Source organism: Monocercomonoides exilis (genome assembly GCF_001643675.1).
Source record: "Monocercomonoides exilis strain PA203 chromosome Unknown scaffold48-729018, whole genome shotgun sequence".
NCBI classification, from domain to species: domain Eukaryota; phylum Preaxostyla; order Oxymonadida; family Polymastigidae; genus Monocercomonoides; species Monocercomonoides exilis.
Genome location: NW_027150593.1, coordinates 582,513 through 607,626, shown reverse-complemented (window position 1 = coordinate 607,626; position 25,114 = coordinate 582,513). Strand labels below are relative to the sequence as shown.

At 35.6% G+C, this 25,114-nt stretch overlaps 6 protein-coding genes across 6 annotated transcripts; 2 read left to right on the top strand and 4 right to left on the bottom strand.

The window, feature by feature from the left end:
* Nucleotides 1-10: 10 nt before the first annotated feature.
* MONOS_8848 (uncharacterized protein) lies at nucleotides 11-6,129 on the top strand (the record flags this gene model as incomplete). The annotated part of the gene is made up of 2 exons (XM_067879293.1): nucleotides 11-153; nucleotides 206-6,129. 2 exons carry the CDS (start codon nucleotides 11-13, stop codon nucleotides 5,889-5,891), a joined length of 5,829 nt encoding a protein of 1,942 aa, XP_067721286.1. The 3' UTR covers nucleotides 5,892-6,129.
* A 2,106-nt stretch (nucleotides 6,130-8,235) lies between these two features.
* On the top strand, nucleotides 8,236-10,699 carry MONOS_8849 (uncharacterized protein). Its single transcript, XM_067879294.1, has 4 exons — nucleotides 8,236-8,378; nucleotides 8,436-8,633; nucleotides 8,696-9,192; nucleotides 9,253-10,699. Exons 2-4 carry the CDS (start codon nucleotides 8,444-8,446, stop codon nucleotides 10,009-10,011), a joined length of 1,446 nt encoding a protein of 481 aa, XP_067721285.1. The 5' UTR covers nucleotides 8,236-8,378; nucleotides 8,436-8,443; the 3' UTR covers nucleotides 10,012-10,699.
* A 714-nt stretch (nucleotides 10,700-11,413) lies between these two features.
* MONOS_8850 (uncharacterized protein) lies at nucleotides 11,414-13,159 on the bottom strand. The gene is made up of 4 exons (XM_067879296.1): nucleotides 13,110-13,159; nucleotides 12,936-13,055; nucleotides 12,375-12,871; nucleotides 11,414-12,312 (listed from the first exon to the last, which is right to left on the bottom strand). The coding sequence occupies exons 2-4, from the start codon at nucleotides 13,045-13,047 to the stop codon at nucleotides 11,521-11,523; spliced, it is 1,401 nt and encodes a 466-aa protein (XP_067721284.1). The 5' UTR covers nucleotides 13,048-13,055; nucleotides 13,110-13,159; the 3' UTR covers nucleotides 11,414-11,520.
* Nucleotides 13,160-18,951: 5,792 nt separating this feature from the next.
* Nucleotides 18,952-19,876, bottom strand: MONOS_6892 (uncharacterized protein; the record flags this gene model as incomplete). The annotated part of the gene is made up of 2 exons (XM_067877165.1): nucleotides 18,952-19,425; nucleotides 19,844-19,876. The coding sequence occupies 2 exons, from the start codon at nucleotides 19,874-19,876 to the stop codon at nucleotides 18,952-18,954; spliced, it is 507 nt and encodes a 168-aa protein (XP_067721283.1).
* A 329-nt stretch (nucleotides 19,877-20,205) lies between these two features.
* MONOS_6893p2 (uncharacterized protein) lies at nucleotides 20,206-20,868 on the bottom strand (the record flags this gene model as incomplete). Its single annotated transcript, XM_067877167.1, has 1 exon — nucleotides 20,206-20,868. One exon carries the CDS (start codon nucleotides 20,866-20,868, stop codon nucleotides 20,206-20,208), a length of 663 nt encoding a protein of 220 aa, XP_067721282.1.
* Nucleotides 20,869-21,245: 377 nt separating this feature from the next.
* MONOS_6893p1 (uncharacterized protein) lies at nucleotides 21,246-22,231 on the bottom strand (the record flags this gene model as incomplete). The annotated part of the gene is made up of 2 exons (XM_067877166.1): nucleotides 21,246-21,497; nucleotides 22,013-22,231. The coding sequence occupies 2 exons, from the start codon at nucleotides 22,229-22,231 to the stop codon at nucleotides 21,246-21,248; spliced, it is 471 nt and encodes a 156-aa protein (XP_067721281.1).
* Between the last annotated feature and the right edge of the window lie 2,883 nt (nucleotides 22,232-25,114).

The window sequence follows — 25,114 nt, the reverse complement described above, 5'->3', positions numbered from 1 at the left end:
GAAACATTTGATGAATGGAAAATCTCAAATTTCTCAGCAAGAGTTAAACAAATTGTACAATTCAAAAGTATATTCTCAAACTGCAATTCGTACTAAAGTGAAACACCTTCATGTTCCAAGACTTAGACCCCAGAAATCTCCATTTGGACAAAGGTTCGAATAATTAAATTTTCTAATTTTGCTTTTTGATTTCAGCTTTTTGTAGAGTTCTAAATCAAGTAAGTGAAGTTAGAGGCATGGATGCTATTTTATTTCGGACACCTTCACGGATTCAACAGCCTCTCCTACAAATTAACGCAAATGAGCAAATAAAGGATGTCCAAGGATATTTGACTGATGAACCCTCTGACAAAATTATGCACCCACAATCGCGTCCTCGACCGCGTACTCACAATCCCAATTTTAAAGATTCCTCAACAGAATATCGTTCTGAGGAATTGGAATCTCCAAAGTCAACTTTTCGAGAGCGTTCTTCTTCAACATGTGATTACACAACGGCTTCACCACAGATTCAGTCTGAAGTTTCTGAAAATATGGATACTATTATTCATCTTCCAACCATCTCCAGATCATTGTCATCTTTTGACGATAATGAACAAAATGATGAATTGGTTCTTACTCTTCGTCAAGGCAAAGCACAAATATCTCCAATTAATACGGAAAATCACGATTTAAATTTTAAAAGAAGTATAAGTGCTCTTGTTGGGAATGAAACTTCATCGAATGAAAGCAATGTCACACGAATTCCTGATAGAAAGTTTATTCAATTCTTCAGAGATATCAGCGAAAGAAACATTACCAACAAATCTCTAAGAAGCACATCACCGGAGACGATCAGGGCATCTTCTCAGACAGAATCTTGTTCTTCATATCCAACTTCACACAGCAACATTCAACCTTTTCCTGAAAGCAAATGGGAAAATGAACTGAACGATGCCACAAGCACAAAAGAGAACGAACATTTTCGAAATGCATCGCGTTCTATTTCTCCGCGTTCTATTTCTCCGAATTCGAGACAACCACACTCTATTTCTCCGCCCGTCCTGCTACGTTCCCGCTCTCCTCCTTCTTCAAGCGCTGCTTCATCGCAGTCAGCTGTCTCAACCCCACCCGTTTCCATCCGCCAGCTCAAATCTCCCTTTTCTGCCTCGCCCACCGTCTGCAGCGACTTCCTCACACCAAAACAGTCCTCTCTGCTTTCTCCCTCTCCATTCCACTTCCTCTCCAGCTGCTCTGTCTCTTCTCCCGAGCCCTCTCCCTCTCTCCCGCTTCATCCTCCTCCCATTCCCCTCCTCAAAGAAGAGCCCTTCGCCACCTACCAGCTCAGCTCCCAGCACCCCGTGGGCATCCCGTTCCGCGGGTCTGCCCGCCGCTTCCCAATCTCCTCTTCGCTTTCTGCACAGCACCTCCACCACAACAACCTCATTCAACAACAACAGCAACAGCGCTTTTTATCTGAGCGAATGTCAGCTTCTTCGCCTTTTTCGTCCTTTTCACCTCTTTCGCCTAATTTTGCCAGTCAACAGCAGAATTCCTATCAAAATAGCTGGTCTTCTGTTCCGCTGGAGACTGACTCACTTTCGCCGCTGCCTCCAAAAGTCCGCCCGCATCCAGTTGGAAGAAGCTCTGAGGCTAAAAACGATGATGATGGAGAAGAGGAGGAGGAAGAGGAAGAAACAAACGATGAAGGCGGTTTCCAGAAAAAGGATGGAATATTTGATAACAATAATCATAATGTTGTTGCTTCAAAGCAAAATCTGATTTCGGATTTGAATGAAGCTCAAACTATGTCGAATAATCATAGCAATTCATCATCATCTTCTTCTTCTTCTTCTTTTAACCAGCAAAACTTATCCAACAGCCAAACATCTTCTGATCTCCAGCGTTGCTCATTTGCTCCGCCATACGAAAATCTTCGACTGAAATATCGCAATTTTCCTTCTTTTGTCGAAGAATCCTCTGCTTTTCTCTCTTCTCGCCCTTTTTCTTCATCTCATAAATCGTCTTTGGCTTCATCGTTGTCTTCTTCTTCAGCATCGTCTTCTTCTTCAGCAAATATGAATGATTCTATTCTTATATCATCATCTTCCTCCTCTGCCTCTTCTTCTTCCTCTTCCTCCTCTTCCTCCTCTTCCTCCTCTTCCTCTTCCTCTTCCTTCAACCTCTCTTCCCTGTCCAACCCAAACACAAACCCTCTTTCTCCCTCTATGTGCACACGCCAAATATCTTCCCTTCGCTCTTCGCAGCGCATTAGAGCAAGAACACACTGGTCATCTTCTTTGTTTGCTCCCAGAAACATAAGCAGAAATAGAAGAGATTTGAGGGGGACTGAATCAGAAGAGAAGGAAAAGGAGAATGAAATAAGAGAAAGAGAAATAAATAAGGAAGAAGAAAGAGAAGGAGAAAAGGAAAGAGAAAGAAGAGAAGAAAACACATCTGAAGAATCGTCATATAAACTAATAAATTATTCTGATTTATCTTCTTCTCCTCCTCCTTCTTCTTCTTCCTCCTCCTCCTCTTCTCCTTTGAAAACAACCCGTTCACAAATGACAAACAACGATGAAGGAAGCAAAAAACGGAGTGTTCGTTTTTCTTCGCAAATTATCTCGTCCAGCAGCTATCCATCTGGAAGTGTTACAGACAGAGGAGGTTGTACAAGAACATCTTTGTCTTCTTCTCCTCTTTCTTCTTCTTCCTCCTCTTCTTCTTCCTCTTCTTCCTCTTCTTCCTCTTCTTCAAATCCTTCTTCAAATCCTTCTTCAAATTCTTCTTCCCCAGCCATTTTATCCTCTTCTTTAATCCATTCTCCATTTCGGATGATGAATTCTGACCGAATCGGAAGCGATGCACCGCTTTCGTTTGCTTCTTCGGTTGCCCTTTTGTCTTCTCTTTCTCCGCTCATTCGATCGCATCAAGAGCAGATGAATATGCACATGCAGATGAAGACACAGGAAACGACACAGAGAGAAAGAGAAAGAGGAGAAAGAGAAGGAAGAGGAGAAAGAAGAGGAAGAGGAGGAAGAAGAAGAGGTGGGAATGAGAGTGCAGATTTCTCAATAAATGGATATGATGAAGGAGCATTGTACAACAGAAGACAAAGAAGTTACAGAGGAAAAGGAAGACTTTTGAACGAGATGGCTGACGGATTGTTTGACTCAGATTCAGATATTAGTGATGATTTGGCGATTACTCGCATTGCATACTCACAGAGAACGGAAGAAGAAGAAGAAGAAGAAGAGGAAGAAGAGGAAGGAGAGGAAGGAGAAGGAGAAGGAGAAGGAGGAAATAGAGAAGAAGATGATGAAATGGAAAAAGGAATAAGCACAAAGAATGAAGAATCTGATGATTTTGAGAGCACAAACAAGAAGAACAAACCAGAAAAATTGCTCTCAACACGATTGAAACAGCAGAAACCGAATCAACAGCAACAGTCTCTTTTGAACAATATGCCAATTTCCATCAAAAACACCAAAAGTTCCCATCAGCCGCACATTCTGTTGACATCTGCGGGGGCTGTGTGCTGCTCCTTCACTCCTCCGCAATCACCTTTGCTGTCAGCTGGAAATGAGTGTGGATTGATTGGAAAAGATGAAGAGAAAGATAGTTTTCTTTCAGAGAGCAGGAAGAGATACAGCTTGAAAGAAGATGAAGAGGGAGATGGAGATGAATGTGAAGATGAAGACGAAGCTGATGGGAATGAAGAGAAGATGGCGACAACTTCACAGAAACTACAGCATTCTCTTTTGTTTGATGTTAAAACCGGTAGAAAAGACGAGTTTGCGCAGATTTCCAACTTCGATTTTGGGCTGCTTCCAGAAGCTCATCCATCATCATCATCTTCTTCTTCTTCTTCTTCTTCTTCTTCTGTTCCACCACTTCCGCTTCAGATGCATTTGCATGCACAGAATAACCAACAATTTTCTCTTTCTTCTTCTCCTTCTTCTCCTTCTTCTCCTTCTTCTTCTCTTTATTCCTCCTCTTTCACGCGTAGTTTGCTTTCTGCCCGGTCTGCTTCTCTTCATCCGCACAGAAGAAGTACTCACAATCAGAAGAAGAGTTCTGCTGTGTCTGGGGCGAAAGAGGAAAACGTTGCTTTGGTGCTCACAATCACAGGAGTGCCAACACGATTGAATGAATGCTCAGACAAAAAGGAAGAGAAAGAGGAGAAGAGGAGGAGGGAAAGGGAGGATATGGAAGATGCTAAAGATGAAAGAGATGAAAAAGAATTGGAAGCAAGTCAGAAGGAAGGAGAAAAAAAGGAATTAGGGAATGAAAACAGCAAAGAACTTGAAGAAGAAAGGGAGAAAGTGAAGGTTAATGAAGAAGATGTTGAGAAGGATGTCGCATACACACAAACATCAGAATCTTTAGAAGGAGCACAAGATGAGCAGCCTAATTCATCTCAATCTGAACAAAATGAAGAAACAGCTGCTGAAACAACAAAGCAGCAAGAGTTTATATCTTCTCCTGAATCATCCTCCACTCAATCATCAGATTCAACTGCTATCCAGTCGACATTTCAGCCAACTGAATTCAATCCTGCTGAGCGTTGTTATGATCAAATTCCCTTCTCTTTAGTGGATTCTTCTTCTTCTTCTTCTTCTTCTTCTTCTTCTTCTTCTGAGGAAGAGAAAGAAACTACATCTGTCACGTGTTCAGATACATCATCCATCCCATTCATTTCAGAACCCCCTTTGTCTGCCTCAAGTTCTCCGATTTCAATCATTTCGACTGTTTCTTCATCGACTTCTTCTTCTTCTTCATTATCTTCCCTTCCTCTTCTCCTTCCTCACCAAACTTCTGTTCAGCAGATGTCTTCTTCACTATCACTTTCTTCTTTTAATCCATCATCATCTTCTTCTTCCTCTTCTTCCTCTTCTTCCTCTTCTATTTCTTCTTCTTCTTCCTCTCCAATTCTCCCTTCCTTTTCATCTCCTCCCACTCCTCCTCCAACTCCTCCTTCTCATTTTCATTCTCCTCCTTCCCGCTCCCCTCCTTCCCGCTCTTCTCTTTCTTCTCGTTCTTCTCGTTCTTCTCGTTCTTCTTCTTCTTCTTCTTCTTCTTCTTCTCCCAGGGCTTGTTCAATATCTTCCATATCTTTCGATGTTAAATCAGCTTTTCCTTCTACAAAGCAAACAAGCCCGTCAGAAGAGACTTTAACTGTCACGTCAGCTTCAAACAAAAAAATGAGTTCTTCTTCTTCTGCTGCTGCTCACACGTCATCTGTCAAAACTGTCCCAAACTTGTCTCTCGCTCTCTCCCAGCTGTTCAAAAACCACTTGTCGTTATCACCATCACCATTGTCTTCTTCTTCTTCTTCCTCCTCCTCTACTTCATCACCATCACCATCACCATCACCATTATCGCCTTCTTCCTCCTCCTCCTCTTCTTCTTCTTCTTCTTCTTCTCTCCCTTTCTCCTCCCAGCTTGGTGCATACTTAGACTCGCTCTCCTCTCCCATCTCGTCTTATCGCCAGCGGCGTCCGTTCCGCGAAAAGCCGTCGCCGCAGCTTTCGTTTTCGGTGCATCTGTTTTCAAACAAGCTTCAGTCACACACACCGCTTGCTTCACTGGGAGAGAAGAAGAAGGAGATGAAGGAGATGACAGAGGAGAATGAGGCGGATGAGAAGACAAAGCAAGGGAAGGTTGGAGGTGCCAAAGGAGGAAGAAAGCAGAAGGATAATTATGATTCTCGGAAGGATGTGAATCACTTTTCTTCGACATTTTCTTCACCATCATTTTCTGCTTCTTCTGGCTCTTTCTTTTCTTCCTATCCTTCTTCTTCTTCTTCGCCTTCTTCATTTCCCCATATACCAAATGCTGTTGTGTTGGGGCCTTTCGTTGCGCCTGTACATCTCCAGCCTCGTTGCAGGCCCAGGTCACAGAAATGAGCGTTTATTGTTTATTGTTGTTTGCTCGTTGTTTGATATTTAGCAACTCCTTGTGCTTATAAGAAGAAATGGTTCACTTCAAAGCGTATGTTTTCTTTATCACGTTCTTTTTCTGTTTCAAAATGAAAATTAAAAGCATTTTGCAATTATTCGTATTTATGTGTTTTTGATTGAATTTTGTGTGTCTTTTTTTAATAATTTTTGTGTTTCATCTCTCATACCAATCAAGATTGGCGAATATCTTGGGTTCTATTTTCAATAAGACCTGTGTTATCCTTTTCGTAATCACAGCCATTTTCCTGGAAATTTTGAAGGAACAATTACGTGAAAATTTGATGAACTGAAATGAAAAACTTTTAAGCAGCTAGTTTATCAGTCAATAATTGTTTGTAATTTATCCTTTTTTGATTTTCAATAATCGAAACATTTCGAACAAAGCTATTTCAAAAAAAGAACTTTGGACAAAAAACCAATTAATGATCAACACTCAGATGGTTCGTGTGATTCCAAAAATAATCTCCCACCTTTGAAATAACTGTTTGCTTTTCTTTTGAATCTCACTTTTGCTTTTTTTGATGAACAAAAATGTTATCGATTTTATGTTGATAAAAAGTCTTTTTAAATAATTATGATTCACAATTTTTTTTTTTTTTTTTTTTTTTTTTTTTTTTTTTTTTTTTTTTGGATTTCTGATTTTTTGAACATTCAATTTGAATAACTTTTAACTTTAATAAAAAGAAAGCAAATTTAAAATGAATGTTTTCATGAAATAGCATCCTGAAATGAAGAATATGAAATTTGGCTTGATTTCACTCAAGAAGAAGAAGAAGAAAATATTTCTTTCTGTGTTAGTTGAACTCTGTTTTTGTGCTCTGCCTTTACACACAAACAGAAGATCGCCTGCCTTCAACGAGGTTGCTGAAGAAGAAAGGCGCAACGAGGAGAATAAGAAGAAGAATTAGAAGCAGAATCAGAAACTGAAGAAGAAGAGCAAGTTGAAGATGCAACATAAAAGAGTGCATTTTTTGAGAATCAGCCACAATCAGTCAAAAATGGTAAATTGATCGTTCCACACAGAATATAGATGAAAATACATCGTCTCATGTGATATCATTCCCCTTGAAGCATTCCAGAGAGGTTTCATTTCTGTTGCTTTTTGTGTTTCTTTCAGTCTATCTTATCTCTTCAGAGGCTCCATCTTTGCATTTTTAGCCTCTCTTCACCTGCCAATGAACTGCAATGCATGCAATCCAGACTCCCAATGCCGCACTCATTCCATGTCCCAGCCATTCCTCGCTTCGATTGGACTGAAAAAAAGACAGGAATAAATTGTACATATTCGAAGATGCTATCAAAAATATCCTTTTGCAGAAACATTTCTGTATTTTCCCCTTTCTCCTTTTCCCCAAATCGAATGAAGCGTACTCAATAGCTTCAGCTGCCGTGCGTATTCTCCACGAACAATTCTGCAACTTGGCGTTCCATCGCACACTTGCGAAGTTGAAATCCACAAAGTTCATGAGCTGTGATTCGTTTCTCTCAACTTCAACTCCTGCCTTTCTTCTGCTTCATGACCCAGCTCGCCATGACGGAAGCAGAAAGATCTGCTTCACAGATTTCCCCGAACTTCATCTTACTTCCTGTGTTTCCCTCTTGAAACAGACAGCTTTATCTTCATGTTTTATTGGTAACCTTCGGAGGTGATAAAATTCGCTGTGGATGATTTTCACAACTCTTTTCTTTGAGCTTTGCTTTCAACGTAAACAAATCTTCGTTGCTCTCCATCTTTCATTTTATCGTGCCATTGATGCTCGCTTTATGTGATCTTTCAGTTTGATCATATTTTTCAGTTCTATTGTTGGAGAAGCTGTTTTTTTTTAAAAAAAAATTGTTTCGTTTTCAACATGTCGATTCCCGAAGAATCCGAGGCCCCAAAATTAGCTTGTCCGCAAATCATGGTTCTTCTGTTTCGTATTCACTTCGGGTGAAGCAGACTTGATAAGCTTGATTTTTCATTTTTAATAATCGCATTTTTTATTGCTTTTGCCAACAAGAATATCACAAACAATATCACAAACGCCTTCAAATTAAAAGAATTGTGCAAAAATGCAAACATCCAAAATCTTGCTCCTTTACAGAAATGACTGAATCATCTCCAGCAAAGGACTTTTGCCTTTCATCAAAAAACAGTCTGTTTCGCCCTTTCCATTTCCTGATAAAATTTTTCATTGGAAACAATGGATTCATACCTAAAGTACAGAAAAATAATCAGGAATTGTTTCCTCAGAATTTGCTCACAAATACCATCCGAATTTGGATTTTTTCTTATGCAATTGATCACTTTAACGAAAAAGAATTTGCTTGATCTCCCAGCAAAACGCATTGAACAGGCTTTATCCAAGTCGTTTTCTTGCAACAGCAAATATTTGTCAAGAGAATCTGCTTGATTTATTGCATTTTCGCAGTGCTTGTTTGAAAAATAAAGATGTTTGTATTTGTCTGTTGTCTTTTTTTCAAATTTCCAGTTATTTTTCATATGCTCAGAACAAATAATGAACGAAGAGAATGCACTATATAATGCCGAAGAGGATGCAGAGGAAGAAGATTATTATTACAGTGATGATTATTTTTTACAAAAAGAAGAAGGAGAAGATTTTGAAGAAGATATGGATTATTATGAGTCATATGATAAGGATAATCTTGAAGAGTGTTATCAATCAGAGCTTATTGAAACATATATGAGTTTGTTGTTTTTTATGCAGATTGAGATTTTGATGTTTTGATTATTTTTGAAATTATTGAAGAATTATTTTCTGAACTTGAACATTGCGTTGAAGATGATCAGATATTGATAATCGAGGAAATGAACGAACTTATGGATGAGATGGATGAAGATGAATTTATATTCATTTTCGAAAAAGAGTTCTTCAATAAAATTGGCGAAATGATCGAAGAAAAGGAAATGCTATTGGTAAAAGCACTTGTCCTATTGAAAAATATGGGATATTGCAAAGTGCTGAGAGGCGTTTGGAGTAACAGTTTTGCCGATTCTTCATTAAGCAAAAGATTCGAGAAGATGATTATTGAAGAAGATAAAAAGAAAGAAGAAAAGAATGAAAAGCTTCTGGCAGATCTTTGTATATGTTTGCTAATACTACCTGAGTTTAACGGATTTATGGAAGAATTACCAGCAATTTTTGTGCGTTGTCTTATGAAAGTTGCATTGAAGAAAGAGGAAAGCGAAGAAGCACAAAAAGAAGCGGAAATAGCTTTGATTGCATTGAGCAGACTTCGGTTATATGTATGACATTTCAATTTCCTTTTTGAAGTTATTTATTTGTTTTTATTGTATTTTAATAAGATAATTGAAAAAAAACTGTATTTGAAGGAAATCACAGAAATCATCAAACATCATCAGGAACATCACAATCTGTCACGCATTGGTTATCAATCTGCTTGGAAGTTTTTGATAAACAGATTGTTCTGTGACGAAGACCTGGAAAGGTTAATTGTAAACGAGCGGCATTTTGCGAGAGAAGCAGCAAAGGAGCTTGAAGAATTATCGAAATGTGTGGATTGGAAGAAGAAAAAAGAGGAAATGAGCAGAGAAGAAATGAAAGAAGCAAATATTTCAAAGAGATGGATCAGAACGTTGGGATTTTTCATTGAATCGTGCACATTGTGGAACGACGAATTCATTGAGCTTATCAGAAGCATTATTCAGGTGCTTCGAGCAGCAAAGGAAAACCACGGAGAAATTAGTGGGTTGTGCATTTATTCCTTGAGAAATGCAGCAGAAAATAGAGCTGTGAAAGTTGAATATTTGCTGAAGAGTGGAGCTGTTGATGCTGTTTTGGAGGAAGTTCAGCTGCCAACAATAAGAGAAGAATGTTCAACAGAATTTTTATATTTTTTTAAATATGTTTGTGAAAAGTTGAAAGAAAAGACGGAGAATAAAATGGAAGAAGCGAAAAGAAAAGAGTTGAAAAGGAAAGTTTTTGAAAAGATGGAAGACGAAGGGTACGAAGATTGCATTTTCGGATCTCAGCGGTTCTTTGTATATATGCTGATTGAAGATGATTCGATTTTTACTGTTGAAGATTTTTTTGTGCATCCATAAGGAGAATATTCTTTTCTGATCCATTCATTTTCTGCAGTATCAGAGAAGCAGAAAAGGAATGGAATGGAAACAGAGATTCAAGAGGCAGACGGCAGCAAACGAACAAACGAAAGAAGAAGAAGAAGAGAGAAGAGAGAAGAAAAGCTTTCATTATGAAGCAATGTCTTCGGCTGGACAATTCGAATATTCAACACAAATTGTGGATTCTTCATTCTTTTAAATTATTCTTCTCATTATCATCTTCTGCTTATGCTTCGATCTCACACGCTTATTTCCACTTCAACATTCCATTCGTCTTTCAATACTTAAATTAGTTTCGTATTCTTCATCTTTGTTAAAGGGAAAACAACTTCTCTCCGCCTCTATCTTTCTCTTTCTCTTTCTTTCTCTTTCTTTGATCTTGTTTTTGTATTGTTGTTTTTGTATTGTTGTTTTTGTATTGTTGTTTTTGTATTGTTGTTTTTGTATTGTTGTTTTTGTATTGTTGTTTTTGTATTTGTAGAAGTTTTTGTTTTTGTTTTTGTATTCATTGAAAAAACATCACATATATCAAATTCTTCACAAACAATCTCCCAACATTCATTAAAGATTCCTGATATTATTTTTCTTTGTTCTTTATATTCTTCACCCAACTTGCTTCCATTTCTGTTATCGTCTTTGTTGTCAAAAGAAAGCATAAGATTTTCAATCATTATTTCTTTTTCTTCTTCTTCTGCATTTTGATGGAGAGACTGCATCCTTTCATAATGCTACAAAAAAAAAATGATGTTCTCCAATGAAGCTGGGCCATCAAAAAAGGTTTTTAAAAATTTCAAGAAATCCTTTGGACAGAGAATATAAGCCAGTTTCTTGGAATATTGTTTCTTTGTCTTCTTCGTTCCTTGAAAAGTCTTCTTTTCTTTTGCTCATTCAGAATTGGTTGTGGTTGTTTTATTCTTGAAGACTGTTTGCAGAGGAACATTGGAATAAGAAACAGAGAGAGAGAATGAGAAAGAGAAAGTTGGAATTAAGATGCTGAAGAGACAATAGACACTCCAATTACCAAAAAAAAAATAACATAATGTTCTTTCAATTCACATTCATCTCAAAAAAATCCATAATCGTTCACTGAGTTTTGATTTCTCTTCTTCAACTCTCTGAAATCTCAATCAATTTGGAGAAAATAGGAAAGAAGCTGGAGTTACACAAGACTTCTCAAAAGAGCAGAACTGAGACTTTCAAACCTGATGAGTGAACAAGTTGATATTGATCCTTCTCCTTGAAACTGATGGGCAGACAAGTCATGAGAGGAAGACTATTGAAGAAGAAAGGACAAAAATGAAAAATGTGGTTAACACTATTTTAAGGATTATTATTTTCTTCACTTTGTCAAAATAAAGTATTATTAAAAACGAAATTCCGATAAAATAAATTTCAAATGAATGTTTGTTTTCGATTTTGCGAAATGATAAAAAAAAGGAAAATAAAATTTTTGTGTTTGCAAGATTCAAAACATCAAGTTATATTTTATTAAGCATCCACAAAATAATCCGAAATATTCAACGGTAAATCATCACAATAATTTTGGCAAAGTGAACTCAATTTTTTGTGAAAGCTTACTATGGCATCTTCATATCCTCCTTCTTCCATCTTTTCTAGCATCTCCATTTTTGTTGCCTTTCTTTCCTCTTCTTCCTTTTCATCATCCTTTTCTTCTTTCAGTCGACTTGATAATGTGACAAATAATACCAAGCAATTGCATGCCTTTTCGTCATCGAGTGTTGGTCGAAGAATTTCCTTTAAAATAATATCAACAGCCGAGCCTTTCAAGAAATCATCAACTTCCACATTTCTTCTAAATCCAAACTTTCTTAATGAATAAATGCACGCGTGACTGACCCCATCATAATTCTCTCTCACCGCTCTCAACACCCGAGCAATGCTCCCGATAAGTCCAACAATTTCTTCATTTCTCATTTTGAATGAATCAAAAAATAAACTTAGCGGATGGAACCATTCCCTCAAAACAAATAAGTCTTTCGCTATTTTTTCATCTTCTTCCTCTTCCTCTTCCTCGTCTTCTTCCTCTTCTTTTTCTCTTTTCCAATCCACGCATTTCGAAAATTCTTCCAGTTCTCTTGCAGCTTCCCTGATAAAATGCAGTTCATTTACCATTCCATGTTCCAAGCTTTTATCAGAATTATATCTTTTAATCAAAAAAAACCAAGCAGATTGATACGCAAGTCGTGTCAGATTTCGACTCTCCTGATGAAATAGGATGATTTCTTTAATCTCCTCGTAAAAATATTCTTTTTTAATTTTCTATTTCAGAAATATAATAAAGACTCATATGAAAAATAAAAATTGACAAAACATTATCAAACCTCCAGACAGCTAATATTTGCCAAAGCCAATAACGCCATTTCCACTTCTTTTTGTGTTTCCTCATTTCCCCCTTTGTTTGAAGCAGCTTTCAGAAGGCAACGCAAACAAATCACAGGCATATTTCCAGGAAGCGTGTTATCGAGTATCATTGTATAGCATTCGAGAAGATCAACAAGAAGCTTTTCATTCTTTTCTTCTTTTTTCTTTTCTGTGTCAACGATCATCTTTTCCAATTCTTTGTGCAACGAAGATTTCTCAATACCACGAATCCATATATGGTTCATCGCTATCCAACACCCAATTCGTTTCATCAGCAAAATAGCATTTTCAATTGGTATTTTCTTTTTTTCAATCATTATTTCGATTTTGTCGAAATTTTCAATTGTGAATACAGATCTGAGTTCCTCTTTGTCCATCTCGTCAATAAGTCCATTCATTTCCTCAATTTTCTTTCTCTGTTCATTCCCATCGCAATCTTCCAGTTCATCAAGCAACTCTTCAAAAAATTAATAAAATATTCAAAAATATCTGAAGTTTAATCAACAGAAAAAACCACAAACTTGTGAACTTTTCTGTAAGCTCTGTCTTGAATTCTTCCTCTTCTTCGTCATCGCAATCCTCTTCTTCTTCCTCTTCTTCCTCATCATGATCAACTCCATTAATTTTACTCATTGCATATACTGAACAATTGAAATGAATGCAAATTATAAACAAGTTAATCAACAAATACAAACATCTTTATTTATCTCACAAAATAAAAATTAAGCTACTTCAATTTCAAATGCTATGCTTTGGATAAATTAGAAGCAAAAATGAAAGTGAAGAATAGCAGTTATTGTTTGTTTCACACCAGTATTTTGCAAATCAATCGTTTTGTGATCGAACCAACCATAATATGCACAACAGACAGTTGGAAATGGGATGAAATTTTTCTTTGTGATTTTTGTTCAGCATAATGTTTTCAAACATTTTTCTCAATAACAGCTAACCCTGGGTGACGTGGTGACTTCTGACGTGACATTTTTTATTTTTGACGGACGTGACATTATATTCCACGTAACAAATCAAAACCATAATATCGATAAATTGTTTTGAAATAGTTTATTTCAAAAATATAATACAATTTATTTTATTTTTAAATCAGAAAAATACAGAAAAATGTTATTATCAAATCTTCCATAATTCATTTTTCACTGCCGTGGAAGCGGTGAACGGAATTTTGACACGTCACTAAGGTCAGTGACTCCTGACTCAACATCAAGTCAGTTTTTCAAAAAAATCAAAAAATGTGGAAGAAAAATAAATAAAACAAAACAAATCAAAAAATTCATATGATTCCATTTTTGTCAATGATGCAACCATAAATTTTTGCTTTTCTTTTCATAATGCAACTATTTTGATGGAAGAATAAATCATAACTCCAAAAAATGAAACCCTATAACACCGATTGAAGTTTATCACAATTGCACAATTATTTGAACTGGAATATTTACCAGGTATAGACTTTTTAAATATTAATCAAGAATTAATGTCTTATTCATAGTTAATCGAAATGAGAAAAGCTTCAAAAACCGTTTTTGAAGATCAAACATCTTTCAAGAATATGCTGAAACTTTAGAAACATTTTGAATCATCCACTGGATTATTGATGAAAATTTTTTCTGTAAAAGGATTGGAGCAACTGCTTCTTATTCACAACGGATTACCCAAAAATAAACAAGAAAAAATAAGAGCATATATACACAAAAAAATCTGAATGCTATTAATTGTTGATGTTTGTGATGTTTTAATTGAATAAACCTGTTGTTTGTTTTGACGAGCAATTCGAATTCTCATCAAAAATTAAATAATTTCTTCTGCTTTTAAAGAACAAGCTTTTCAATTTTTGTGAACGTTTATTGCTTCTCGTTTTCTTTAATTTCAAATGGTCAGCAGTTTCTCATCATCCGCTTCTCTTGGCTGAAATTGTTTGGAATTCACGGTTAAAGCAAAGTTAATGAAGAGACCAGATAAATACATAACGACAAGAAGAGGAGGAGATACAGCTCGGAGAAACGAGATAGCAAGATTCTTTCTATTTATTAAAAGAATATTATGTTCAAACAAGTTATTCACGGTCAATTTTCAAAGAAAAAATGAAAAGAATTTAGGGATGTGTCTTTTTTTAATTGTTTTTGTTTATTCGTTCTATCGAAATGAAGAGTAGTTAATAATTTTGTTCAAGAATAGAATCTGATTTCTGTTTATTTTTTTTCTCGTGAAATTGTGATAAATGCAATAATTTTCATGAATAAAAATTTATCTTTCTCCTTTTTTTGGAATTCACATAATAATCAGAAACCACTAACAACATTTCAGTATAAAAATTTCTGTCAAGAAAATCAAACATTACACCTTTGCTTGTAATGACATCTTCACATCCATCTTCTTACATCCATTCGAATGATCGTCATTTCAATCTCTTTCTTTTCGCTTCTTCCATTTCTTCTTTCTCCTCTTCTTTTAATCTCGTTGTAATAATTTGAAAGAATCCCAAGCTTTCTCATATGATCCTGCAATTCAATGTTTGCCTCTGAATTTCCTCCTAAACAGCATAAACAGCTCCTTCTTTCTGAAAAGCACAAATTTTTACAGTCCTGTTTTATGCTGCTCCTTTTAAATATTCGAGGCATCCGCCGAGAAAGTCTGGGCAATTTTTCTTTGATGCTCGATGCACCTGAACAATGCTGTTGATAAGTTCAACGTATTCTTCATTCCAAAATGTGCATGAGTAAAAAAAATCTAAAATTGTTGTTAACCATCTCCTTAATATTAACACTTCTTTCACTTCCTCTTTTTTTTCCTCATCTTTTTTTCTCTCCCAATCCAATCGCATCAATAATTCTCCCAGTTCTCTTCTTTGCTTCGTTTATAAAAGGCAGCTCGTTCACAATCTCTCTCTCCCAGTTTTTGTTATTGCACAATCTGTGGATCAAAAACGACCAACATACTGATAGGCGAGTAGTGAAAAATTGTGATGCTCCTGATGATATTTGATGATTTCTTTGATTTTTTTCAAAAAATGGTCTTTTTTCATTTCCTTAAAAAAAGTAAATTATATCAATTAAATGAAGAAACGACAATTCAAAATTTATCAATAAACAAATCAAACCTAACACACATTAGAATTGCTCAAAGCCAGCAAAGCCATTTCCACCTCTTTTAATGTTTTCTCGTTTTCCTCTTTCCTCGATACAGCGTTCAGAAGGCATGGCATACAACTCGATTGTAATTCTGAAGAAGTCATAACTTAAAAAAAATACAGTATCCGCAAAGATTAATCAGCAGTTTTTCGTTCTTTCCTTCTTTCTTATCGTTTTCGTCAATTATCATCCTTTCAAATCTTTTACTCATATAAATTTCTGAAAGCCTCGAGTGATTATTCTTTTCAGCTTATTGCAATATCTCAATTGCTCCAACAATAGAAAGATATTCGCAATCGATATTATTATTTCTTCGTTCATCTTTCATATTTTTTTCGATGGTTCAGGAGTGAAAATAGAGTATATAATGAAGATATTCATATCCTTCATTACTTCATTCATTTCTTCGATTTTATGTTTCTTCCCTTCCTCAATGCAATCACAAGTTTACAAAATAATTCTGACATTCAAAAAAAATAAACAAATGCAATTATCATGACTTTTATGCTGAAATAAAAATTCGCACACATGTATTTTTCTATGTTGTTCAATTTATATGTTTAAGAAGGTAAATTAAATTGAGCATGCATTGCCATTTTGATTTAAAAAGAGAATTTGTATATTCTTTCACTAAATAAATCGTGTAATATTATAAACACAAAAAGCGCAAAAACTATACCTGTGCCTACACAATTCTTTCGGACACATGCATTTTTTCACAACTATTAATGCAAAACATTGTTTCATTTTTTATAAATTTACGTTGTAATGGGATTTTTATGAAATACAAAATTCTTTTGAAGACGAAGTTTAACATGCCATAATTTACAAAATATTTTATCACAAAAAAAAAACTCGTTTTTTTTTTTTTTTTTTTTTTTTTTTTTTTTTTTTTTTTTTTTATAAAATACTCAAAGAAATATCAATTAAAAAACGATCAACAATATGAAAAAAGAATACGATTTTATTTCGTGAAGTGTTAATTTTTGTCCTTTGGAACATGAGAAAATTAAGCGACGAGTGTTGATTGAAAAAAATGACTTGAGTAATGATTCTTTTTTTCTTTTTTTAATTGAATCTGATAAAACATGTGTTACAGATAAAACAACTTTTGTCACGTCCGTCAGTTTTTGAAAATTCACTCCAGTGTTTACTAACTATAAAAATCATTTATTTTCTTTAATTATAATGTGTTTCGTAAGATAAATCAATTTGAATCATTTTGTTTGTTTTGAATTATTCTTCAAACTGCACTTTGTTTCAAAAATAAAATTTAAATTACAACTCTGCCAGTTGCTGACTCTATTGACAGTCACTGACTTCGCTGACAGTCTGGTGAACAAAAATCCAAATTTGATTTTTTGTCTGTTTGCAGTCTAAATCGAATATAATCACAACCGGTTTTGCACAATTTTTTGTGACGATATCCGATTATGATTATAAACGATGTGACATGACACAGAAAAAAATTAATATTTACAAATCAATAAATTAATTTTGGGAAAATTTATTATTTTTCTTTTTTAATTGTCATTAAATCGCATTTTTCACTTGCTGAACAAATTATGTCACAAATTCACATTATTAAGACTTATAAAAACATAATTTTGAAAAATTGAAAAATTGAAAATTTTCATCAAAAATTCGATTTTTCATTGAAAAAATCACCCATAATAATAAAAAACGTGATTATTATTATTTACAGCCCTGTAATTATATGTGATGGAAAATGAATGAAAAATTGGCCAAAAATGTCGGTATATGGGAAAATGTGACTATTAACGATGTTGATTATATTCAATGTGATAACATCCGGTTTTGACTATATATAAAAAAATAATTCTTATTCGAAAAATAATCAATCGATTTCGAATAATAATAATTCAATTATGAAAAAGAATATTTCAAATTCGAAACGATAAATTATTTTGATTATTTGTGTGAATAACTTGCATTGTGTGATTCATGCACATTTTTTTATTTGTGATCAAACAATTTTTTTTTTCATATTTTTCAATTTGTTGATTCTTCAAAAAAGAAACAAGAGATTTTTAAAAATTTGCATTTTTTATTTTTTGATTATCATGAAATGAATAATATCTAAAATTTAATGAAATGAAGGAAAATTTCCACTTTTTTTAAATTGTTTTTGAGCTGATAATTTTTTTAATCTATTCAATTCAAAAAAAAAAATTACCAGTTTACAATTTTTGGTTAAATAATTTTTGTTGAGTGAATGAAATTCTTCATATTCGAAAACAGAATCATTTCTAAAAAATATTTTTTCTATCTTCAAAAAATCGAATTAATTTTTAATTCAATGTTTATTCAAAAACGATTGTTTGCTGTAATATGAATTACTACATATTATTCTCTGAAATCCATCATCATTAAACAGAAAATATGGGTGATTTTTTTTGATATCATAAAAAATTCCGACGTTTGATCATATAAAATTTTCATTAAGGGTGGGGTTGATTAGAAAAAATTTTTGAAAAATAATACGAAAGTCTGCATTAATATATAGTTATTATTTATTATTTGTTGATATTTATTTGTTTCCAATTGTATTTATTACGAATTTTGTAAAAAACATAAAAAAGCATTTATAAATCTCGAAAATTCAATGAACATAATAAAACATAAGTTATCTTGCTTGAAAAGCATGATAATGATTGTTTCAATACGTTATTAATCTATTTCTTATTCAAATATTGTCAAATAAGTTATTGAAAAGAAATCTTAAAATTAATTAAAAAGATCAAAAAACATTTGTTGAAATGAAACAATTTGAAAAGCAAACAGACAAAAAAATGATAGAAAGCTAGATATTTATCAGATATACAACGGTTTGCTGCTTCTTTTTGCTTAAAAGCAAATAAAACTTAAAAGAAGTTATTTAAATAGATTGATCAAACAAAGTTAAAAAAAATTGCAAAGAAAAAATGAATAAACAATAGGAAATTGGAGAATTTTGTCTTCAAATCCTTATAAAAATTTTTTTTCAGCATTTCTCTTTTATCCTCTATCATCCACCTTTTAGTCATAGCCTTCCTTGATAGCTGAGTCCTTCTTTTATAAGGCTGTTCATTTTTCATGCAGACTCTACAAACATTCCTTTCGTCTGAGATGATTGATAAAAAAGAAGTGGGTATGCTCATTTATGCAACACCATCTCCGCTGTCTCCTTTCCTGGCCTGTTTCTCCGCATCTCTGCTATATCCACTTTTACAGTAATTGTATCCTTTCAATTCAATTTCGCTTTGTTCGCTGATTCTTCACTCATGGCAGTTTTCCCGTCTGCTCTGACCGACTCAACTGCTTTGAGGCAACCTGAATCAGAATCAAGAACATTATTAAGACGAGAATCTGCAAACATGGTCACATTACGCTCTTATGCAAGGGGCCAGCTCTTATGTGAAATGCTGAGAGCGAATGAGCAATGGATTGCGCTACCAAAACATGACATTTCACCATCTATGTGAGCGATATGTCGACCGAAGGAGACGACCTCTTTATAGACTGCATCCACTCCGCTAAAGCTCCTCCAATCCTTGTCTCCGTTCTCAACATCCGCATAGCCTTGAACGACGCCTTCCGAGGAAAGTACCTCTTTCTCCGGAGCTCCTATATCCCAGCCTAAATCGATGAGTCCCTCTTTTCCATCGAGTTCACCCAACCTTCTCTTGCTGCGAGCACATCCAATTGAAGCTCTGATTCCTCTCACACCGATCACGATCACGACTTTAACATCCTGCCCTTCATTTCTTTTCTTCCACACCCACCGGATATTCCTCTGCAAAGACACAGACTCCTCTCCAAAGCTATTCCACTCCCCGCTTAACCTCTGTATCTCCTTCTCCGCAACCTTTATTTATATTTTTCTCCAGAATTGCCTTTCCAACATTCGAATTTGGTCTTACTCGAACAATTTTGTTTTTGTTCACTTTACATTTTCCCGCTCGCTGATATTGCATTAGACAACAACTGCATCCTCATCTCATTCCACTCCTCCTTCCGCTCCTCCTTCGCTTCAATCAACTTTTCAGTATTTCACATTTTCGACGGATTCCTCCAGACATCTTTCTGAATCTTTTCTCTCTGGCTTCAATTTCTCCTCCTTCAGTACTTCACAGTCTTGTACGTGATTGATGTTGGATTTAGCAACTCCGTCTAACATCTCTCGCAACAGATCTCTCCATTAAAGCAAACAGCGCTATTCTTCTTATTCAATGTCAAATTTATCATGAAGCTCCTTTAGAATGAAGAATTCCTTCTTCACTAACAACTTGCTCTCCAAGATCAGCAGTTGCGCACATGCCAACGACAGTGAGTTAACCAACAACAGCCTTACCGTTTGGAATTACCACTTCTCCCACGGCAACTTCGTCTGCTCCGATGCCGGTGGTCTCAACATCGCTTTCATAAATCCGCTTGTAACATATGCACCGTTGTTCAGCACCATTCACTGTCACTCAAATGCATCACCCCTGGTTCGTATGTTCCTGCTTTAAAGCATTTTCAGATTGCAAAATATCTTCTTCCCTAGAACCGCACTTAAAAAACTCCGCAAGAATGTAAATATAAGAGCAAAAAGAGAAAAAGAAGGGTTAGAAATGTTCTGTGCTCAGAGCGACTTCAGTAAGAGCTAATAAGAGTCTGTTGCAGAAGATGAAGGAGTTGGTGGCTTCGCCGGAGTACCAACAAGAACAGAAGGGGCAGACAATTGTGTGTGTGATATTGGAAGAAAAAGGTGGAGTGGCAAATATTGAGGAGGCTGTGATGTTTTGAGAGTGCCATCGTGCAGATGAGAGTGTGCTGTCGAACGAATAAAACGTTTGCTGCTATTCATCATCATTTTCATCACCTCCTTCTTCTCTTCCCATGTCCCTCCTTCTTTCTGTTGATGTCTGTGTAAGTCTTGTGTCGAAAGTGCCAATTTGTGTGTGCAAAACTCGTCTTTCTCCTTCTTCTTCGTCTTCGCCTTTGGCTCTTCCTGCTGTCTCCCTATCCTCTGCTCTGCGCTCAATTTGCTTCTGAAATCCGCCTTCTTTGCCTCTTTCATTTGAACTTGAACTTCTCTCTCTTCGCTTCTTGGCGGTGTCATAAAGCGAGCTGATGAACGCAATGTGCCTTGAAGCTCCTTCCCTCTTCCACTGCCATTTCTCATTCGATGCCCATTTGCCTCATTCACTCCGATCAGCACAGACGGAGCGCGGAAGCCGTTTGAAGTGCTGAAGCAGAGCGGAATGCGCCTCTGGGGAATAGGAAAACAGTTCAAATGCACATTCAGTGAAGCTGCAGAATGCATTGATAACGATGATGATGAAGAAGAGAATAATGAAAAAGGAGGAGGCGACAGTGGAGAAGAAGATGATGATGAATGGAACACAATGAAGCAGAGAACAACGATTTCAAAGCGGGAAGAGGACGAGGAATCAGAGAAAGAAATAGCGGAGGGTTGCTGAAATCCTAGAGCAAATTCCAAGAAAGACACAGAATCAGAAGAAGTTTACAATTTCTTCTCAAGTGGCAGATGTTTAGATGAGATCTTCATTTCTCTTAAAGTATCCTTTGCATCTTCTGCATCCTACGGAGCAGAGCAGCAGAAGCCAAAGTGATAACACAATTCAGCCAGCGTTATGCGACGGGGCGTGTCCAGAGGAGAAGTGGCAACTGTTGAAATGTTCAAAGCACGCCAGACACTGGGAGGTGGAGTTGATGGCGTATCGTCAGTGGGGTTGGGGGAGAATATAAATAAGAATAAGAATAAGAAGAAGAAGAAGAAGAAGAAGAAGAAGATAAAGAAGAAGATAAAGAAGATAAAGAAGAAGAAGATAAAGAAGAAGAAGAAGAAGAGGAAGAAGAAGAGGAAGAAGAAGAGGAAGAAGAAGAGGAAGAGGAAGAAGAAGAAGAAGATGATGATGATGATGAGGAACTCTAATATTGTCGCATAGAAAAAGAGAAGGTCGAACCAAATTATTTCCCATCAAAAACATAAACAATTATAAAATCAGCGCTTCTTGCACTGCACATCACTCAACTTCCATTCTCTCCCACGCCTTTGACGTCCCTCATCTAATTTTCATTACCATTTCCAACTTCCTTTTCCCACTCTTCTTTTTATTCCGTGACTGCGTTCACAATTTTGGATAAATTTTCATCCAACAGCTTCACCAAACCAGAAGAACAACCTTCTTTCACTTGAGATGTGCTTTGTTTATTAATTCTTGCTGAAATTGCACAAAAAAGCTGAAAAATATGGCTTTTTCTTATTGTTCAGCGACTGAGTTGTCACATCCAGGTGATTTTTAATCAACGCGCTGAGAATCTGCATCAGATCTTTGTGCCTTATTACAGTGGGTTTGTGCTTTCTTCTTCTTCTTCTTCCTCTTCTTCTTTTATTCATTTCATCTATCCTTTTGACGAAAAAAATTTTCGTATCTTTCTTTCACTTCTTTTCCTTTCTTTTCAACTTTTCCACTTTCAACATTCATCTCTCCTTCTCTCTCATTCTCAATCTCGTTATTCTCCATTCCTATGTCAAAATCATATCCATCAACAACGTTAACTTCAGCCTCCTCTTTTTCTGTATTCATTCTGCTATTGACTTCATCCATTCCTCCTTCTGAAGTCTCTTTCTCACTCTTCACATTTTTCGCATCTTTTTCCATTTCATTCTTCTCCTTAACCTCCAACCCACATCAACAATCGTGCCTCATCTCCAATTGTGAATCCTTTGTGATTAACAGATTGTTTTCTTCCATTCTTTTCCGTCCTTCTGAATGGCCTTACAACGACCAGATCATTTCACACGTTTGTAATATCTCTCACATTGCCGTTTCGCACAGAACCACAGCAGCTGTCGTTAACTGAATTATTCTCATTTCGCCTATTTTAATAAGATCCAGCAGCAGTAGTCAGAATAACTTGAACAGCATGAGGAAGAAACTCAGAAGATTACTCAAGGGAAATGTGCGATCCTCACACAACCGCCTTTGATTATGCAAGATGTTGCAGGAAAAAGATGCAGAAGAAGAGGAAGAAGAAGATGACGAATAACACCTAACAGTCACAACGTTTAGCCAGCCTTCAAATTCGTGCTCGTTGTTGGTGAACTGGATGCGCTCAAGCTGTTTCACACACATCTCAGTGAGAACTCAGAGCTTCACGCATATCTCAGAAGGTCCGGCCATATCTTTAACTTCTATAAAAACTGCCCAGACGAATGAACAAAAAGAAGATAAAGGATATTCGCTTAAGACAAGAGCAGTCGAACATTGCTCGTCTTTTTTCAGCGCGTGTGGCAGACACTTTTTGAGTGCACCCCAGGCTTCCAGCTAGTGTTGCTTTGAAGAGAAGAAGAGAAGCGTGATCAACATCATTAAGAAGACAGAGAGAGGAGACAAGTTGCTGCTACAGTGAGGAGGAATAGAAGCAGGAGGAGTAGGCAGAACCGGACTTTGAGAAAATAGTAGATGCTGTTGATAATAATGATGCAAAAGGCAACGCATTTTATGCTGTTGCATTTTCTTTCGATGTTTGAGCGAGTAACTCATCGAGCGGCTCAGGGCTTTCATGCCATGCAAACGGCACAGTCAACTCAACGTCTTGCAGATTGAGTTGATTCTGCAATGAGCTTGCGGATTGTTGTCTCAACGCTTCTCTTTTCGAATCTACAACTTATTCTAATTCTTTTTCGGGGCACTGAAGAAATGACAGAGGGTTCCGTGTCAGTCAGGCAAGGCTCATTTGAAACAGCACGTTGTATCGCAGTCATTTCGTCATATGGGCTCGTGAACACTCTTTCGTGATCGTAGAAATTGTCGACCGAATCAGAAATCGCGTATGAACACAAACTTGATTTGAGTGCAAAATATGCAGTTTGTCTTTCGAATTCTGCTTTCCACTTTACCAACTGAAAAAAAATCAACGCGCTTTATTTCGCTTTGCAAGAAGCACACAATCTCCAGCAGCTGCCCTTCCAGTAAAATTTCCTTTGACGCTTTTCTCTTTGGATTGAGCCTCCTGTCGTACGCAGATATGCCTATAGCCACTGCGGTTTTTGAGTATGCTTCCTTAAAAAATGTTGGAATAAAAAAAAATTGTAAAAAGAAAGTTGCAATGGAGCTGTGTTTGTAATACATGTCCTTTTCCAACAGCGGAAGCGGCTTGCACATCTAATCCCACTTTGATGAAGAGAAAAATATCAAAGATGACAAAAACGATAACGAAAAAGAATAAGAGGAGGAGGAGGAAAAAGACAATGAAACAGATGAAGAACAATATTATTTCACCGCTCTTTGAATTCTATCAGATCCAGTAGATTTTGGTGTTCTGGCGAGCTTCACTTGTATTTGCATGATCACGCTTGTATAATCTTCTCTTTTTCGTATGTGATCTCGAGAAACTTCTTGATGATCTTGTGGATGTTTTGTGTTTCACATAAACCGTGAAACTTGCCATTGTTTTCGGTTCAGTGAATTTTTGAATCAGCCAACTCCTTCGAGCCTGATGAATGATGACTGGATGGAGAAGCATTTACAGAAGTATTTAAGGTGACTCCCTTGTTGAAAATTTGGGGTTGGCTGTTGTTGTTGATGATGATAATCAAAGAGAGTGAAATGCCATTCGACCAACAAACAACACTAAAAGAAAAAGCAGTTTTTTCAGAAATGTGTTCCATTAAACTCATAGAAATAATGCACACCTTTTTTCAAAAAAAGATAAATGCTGAACTGTTTTCATATAAAACAAATAAAATTTGAAATTGAGATAATATGTTTATGATTTGTTCTTATGATAAAAAAATTGGAGAGAATATACGAAAAAAAGCACACTTCTTATATATTTTGCAAGTTTACAATATATTTTAATAACGGTCAAATCAAATATTCATCAATTGAATGCAATATCTATAAAATTGATAATCTTTTTTTATTTTTCAAAAAAAAAATTTTTATTAATTGACATGATCATGGCGTTGTGGGCATTTCATTTTTTTGCTCAAAACAGCATAAAATGATATTTAACAACTATCTGGTGTTGAAAAGTCCTCCTCCACTTTTGCCCAAAACGCACAAATAATTTGGTTAATTTATGATCAAGAATTTCGAATGTTTTAAAATATATTAATAAGATCATGTGCGTTTTGGTCATTTTATTTTTTTGCTCAAAACAGCATAAAATGATATTTTCAGCTTATAAAGCACGGAAAAAGTGACTTTCAATGTTGACCAAAATGCACAAATAATTTGGTTTTATTATGATCATTAATTTTGGAAATGTGATATTTGTTTGAATATTATTCATTTTATTTGTGAATAATATTGCTTTATTAATGCTTGCAAGTCATCAGAAAATCGTTATTAAATTATGTTAGATTCACATAAGGTGAAAAGTAGTTTTTTCATATTTCATTGAATAAACACCTTATATCAGAAAAATATCATTGAAATTTTTGTCTCTTAAAAAATGTTTTGTTTTTGAATGAAAATGCTTATTATTATTCTTCCATTCAATATATAATTGTTTTGATATCAATATCTTCATTGTTG